Here is a 4,526-nt window from a genome sequence, read left to right on the forward strand (position 1 = left end):
AAATGTTCAAATGCAGTTGCAGATAATATAATTTGATTTTAAAAAGCCAATCTTTTTTCCAACTCCCTAAATTATAAACATAATCATCTTCATTCATCTTTATTGATTTATTATTTTTTTTTGAAACAAGGTCTTGCTCTGTGTTACCCAGGCTGGAGTGCAATGGCTCAGTCACTGCTCACTGCAGCCTCCACCTACCTGCCTCAATTGATCCTCCCATCTCAGCCTCCCGAGTACCTGGGACTACAGGCACACACCACCATGGATGGCTAATTTTTGTATTTTTAGTAGACAGAGACAGGGTTTCACCATATTGGTCAGGCTGGTCTTGAACTCCTGACTTCAGGTGATCCATATTTGCCTTGGCTTCGCAAAGTGCTGAGATTACGGGTGTGAGCCATCATACCCGGCCTTCATTCATCTTTAACTTTGTCTTCATTTTTTATAGAAATGACTTTATATAAACGTTAACTATCACAGATTTTTTTTCATTTGCTCTCTTACAGTCTTTCTTCATAGGTCTAAATGTTTACAAGTTATAATTGTAACATATATACAAGTTAGGTTGATTTCTCCATGGAACGCCATGCAGTGAGCACTTTCCCACATTGCTATCTAGTTTTCATCCTTGCCTCTTTTAATAATTGCGCTTCATTGACTGGTTGCCTCATGGTTTCCTTAAACACTTCTCTACTGTGGCCCTTGAAATATTTAAAATTTAGGTTGAAAATAACAGTACAACAAAGATTTTCATGCACAGAGCCTTTCCCTCATTTTGGATGATTCTTTAGCCTAAATTCCTGGGTGTATAAATAGTGGGAGGAAGGATACAAATATCATAAAAGAAATGTAGCCCATAAATATTTTTACTTTTCCTGAATTGGCCCTTATGCAGAAAATGGTTGCTCCCCACTGAGGTAGGTGGCTGGGCTGTGGTGCTGGAAGATCCCTTTTTATGCACAAGATCTCATATTCTAAAACGATGATGCTAAAAGCCTACTAATTCTTTTTTTTTTTTTGACAGGGTCTGACTCTGTTGCCCAAGCTGGAGTGCAATGGCATGATTTTGGCTCACTGCAACCTCCGCCTCCCAGGTTCAAACCATCCTCCCACCACAGCCTCCCAAGTAGCTGGAACTACAGGCGCACGCTACCATGCCTGGCTAACTTTTTGTATTTTTGGTAGAGACAGGGGTTTCGCCATGTTGCCCAGGCTGGTCTTGAAGTCCTGGGCTCAAGAAATCCTCCTGCCTTGGCCTCCCAAAGTGTTGGGATTACAGGGGTGAGCCAGCACGCCGGGCCAAACCTACTAATTTGTATTTCAAGAAGCAAGCGCCACAGTGTGGTGTACGGTCATGTGTACCGCTGATGAACTCACGGTGGTAGTAGTGCTGGGCTGGGACACACAAGGTGCCAAGGAAGGAGAAAACCCTGGTCAGGCTGGTGTTGTTCACCCCATCACCCCCACCACCCCAAAAGACAGACGCATGGACGGGCAAACATCCTCTCTCCCTCCTACATATCGAGTTGCCCCAACCATCACTACTCTAATTATAAACAGATGCATGCAGATTCCTTAAAATTGGCAGGTCCCACCTCCTGGCAGTGAACCCATGCACAGAACTATCAGAGTGGGATGGAAGACAATAGGTTAGGATTGAGGGGGAATGGTGGAAGAAGGAAGGGGGAGAAGGAAGGGGGGCAGGTCCCGCTTCAGCGCTGGCCAATGCTATGAGCCCATCTCCTGCTGTGTTCAACTGGAAACAGGGAAATGGTTGTGCTGATGTTTCTATTCTCAAACTCCCCAGAGAAGGTGGATAATAAATAAGTGACAATAACAGATTGCACACTGTCAGCGCGGCCACTTCTTTGCCCCCAGAGAATTGATTTTTAATAACAGCGCAGATGACATGTGGCGGGAGTTGTCGCTGACACCGGTGTTTTGTGGGCCTCAATAAATCACATTATCCTGGAGGCTCTGAAATGGACTAGCTTGTTGGGTGCTGTCTGTGGATTGCCACTGAGTCCTGGAAAGGGTCCCAGGTCCCAGGAGGCTGGATTCTGCAACCTCCTGACTGCTAGACCTTGGCCAGTTACTTCACCAGTCTGGGCCTCAGTTTCTCCACATTTAAAATGGGCAGAATTGTCTTGGCCTCACAGCAATATTGCAAAAAGTTAGACAAAAAAACTGTCCCATAAATCTGTGGATCACTATTATAGAAATAATGATCTAGAAAGTCAGGCAGTTGACAGGTTTTGGGGTGGAGTATCTGGCATCTCTGTTTTCATGAATAGCATTCAAGGGTGATATTCAAAGGATCAAAGGAATTCAAAGGAACGTGCTAATAAAATAGAAGGTGGGAAGGCACAAAAATCAGGTGTTAATCAGGCCCAGGGTTGGGGGGGGCGGTGGTGAGGTGCCTTCCTGCCCTAGCAATCTATGATGAAAGAATAGTAACAAATGAATATTTGTTAGGCATTTACAGTGCCAGACCTGTGCTAAGTGCTTCATATACAGTATCTCATTTAATCCTCATACGACCCTGGGAGGCAATTATCATAATTATCTGATTTTATGGATGAGAAAACACTCAGCTGTGTAGGAAAGGGCCAGGCAGCTGAGGAGAGTGAGCCAGGTGTGGAGGCTGCAGCCTGCACCATTCTGTTGAAAGGGGCAGGGCTGCTCAGCCTTGCAGGGATGCAGAGGCAGGGCCCTGGTATCGTCAGGTCTCTCAATTTTCCACAAGAATACAGAGAGTGGGATTTGTGCAAGAGATCTCCTGATATTTAAATGTTGACAGCCTGTTAGGCTTTGTGTGTGTGTGTGTGTGTGTTTTTAATACTTTCAGTTCTGGTTCTGGGGTGCATATGCAGAACATGCAGGTTTGTTACCCAGGTATACATGGGCCATGGTGGTTTACCGCACCCATCAACCCATCATCTACGTTAGGTATCTCTCCTAATGCTATCCCTCCTCCAACCCAGCTTTGTGTTTTTAAAAAGACTCTATGAGCCAAGCCCACAATTGCTAACTAATAGCTGTCTGTGATCTGGATGGGGCCCCTGGGCTTCCAGCTAGTGATCTCTGGCGTAGGAGCTGTGTTTCCACGCAGAGGTTCACTGTGCTGCATTGCCCCTCTGAGGAAACAACCATAAACAGAACGATCATCAGAACTCAGCTAGGGCCACACATTATGCTCAATACTAGAGGGTAGAATACAATTGCATATCCTAATCCTCACAAGGGAGTTGCTATTGATCCCATTTTACACATAAAGAAGCAGAAAGCGAAGGGGCCAAGTGATTTGCTCAAGGTTCCACAAGTGGTGGTGGGCTGGACCCGAGGATGGCAGACGGTCAAGGGTAGCTCTCTACTCCACTGAACAAAGAAGGGTGCTGAGTGGGAAGGTGTGTTTGGGGGTAGAGTGGGCAAAGGAGAGTGGGGAAGGGGAGTGCTTCGTCTGCTTCCTGCTGTCACTCTGCAATGTGTAAGTCAAAACCAGCACGCCAGGGTACTCACAGCACTCGCAGGGACCGCAGTCCATTGAAGGCGTGGACGGGGATGCACCTCAGCCGGTTGTAGCTCAGGATCCTGTGAAAAGGCAGGCACGTGCCCTGTCAGCTCTTTCGTTCTCTACCATGCGTAGGTGCATGGTTCACCTTGTGAACCAGTCAAATCAAATGGTCTATCTTTTTAATGTTAATATATTGACAGAACTTCCTAACAATAAAGGTACGAGAAACCCCTTCACCAATCCAGAAAGCATACTGGCTTTATTCCCCCCGTTTATTCAAGTTCTGTGGCAGGCTGGCTTTCTAGCCAGCTTGTTCATCACCTCCCCATCCTGTCCAATGATGACTGCTCATAATGTGCAAAGCTAATGGGAAATAAATGGGTCTAAGGAAAATAAAATTATGTAGGGAAACCCTTTACTGGGAAAGAGAATACACAAACCACAAACGGTATTCCTAAGTAAGATAGCCTTCGTCAGAAACAATGAGGTTGTAGTTCCTTTCTAAGTGCCTGGACAGTGGAGGGCTTCCTATTTTATCTTCCTTCTGATGGTTAAGGTCTGTCTTATGTGAGGGCAGCCATAGGCCTGAGGGTTACGAGGGCAGAGAACCTAGTCTTGCAGGGACAGGGGTGGGTACGGGGAAGAGTGACCATCTACTGCTGGGCCCATGGGCATGGTAAACACAGCATCTCAGTGTACTCACAGAGTGGAGAGGTGAGACATGTTACTGAAGGTGTAGTTGGTCAGCACGCTGATGCTGTTGTTGCTCAGGTCACTAAGAAAAGCAAAACAGAAGGGTCATGCTTTTGTCTTAGTTGTCGTGGTAGGAGGCCATTCCCAAGTATTACACATACCTGCCATCCACCCACCCATCTACCCATCTACCCATTCCTTAATTCACTCACTCATCTATCCATCCCACTACTGGCCTATTTATATACTCTCCCACTCACCCATTTGCTTGCCCATCCATCCATCCACCCATCCATCCATCCGTCCATCCACCCATCCA

The 4,526-nt window shown here is 46.2% G+C and overlaps 1 protein-coding gene across 1 annotated transcript in view; it reads right to left on the minus strand.

Annotated features, from left to right (window-relative positions):
- SLIT3 (slit guidance ligand 3) overlaps positions 1 to 4,526 on the minus strand; it is a 544,627-nt gene that overhangs the window by 52,476 nt on the left and 487,625 nt on the right. Inside the window, exons 21-22 of the mRNA XM_017534462.2 lie at positions 4,218 to 4,289; positions 3,520 to 3,591 (exon numbers count right to left, since the gene is read on the minus strand). Of these exons, the coding sequence (XP_017389951.2) occupies positions 3,520 to 3,591; positions 4,218 to 4,289 (144 nt within the window). The remainder of the gene's footprint in view (positions 1 to 3,519; positions 3,592 to 4,217; positions 4,290 to 4,526) is intronic.

Source organism: Cebus imitator, unplaced genomic scaffold (assembly GCF_001604975.1).
Source record: "Cebus imitator isolate Cc_AM_T3 unplaced genomic scaffold, Cebus_imitator-1.0 Scaffold86, whole genome shotgun sequence".
NCBI classification, from domain to species: domain Eukaryota; kingdom Metazoa; phylum Chordata; class Mammalia; order Primates; family Cebidae; genus Cebus; species Cebus imitator.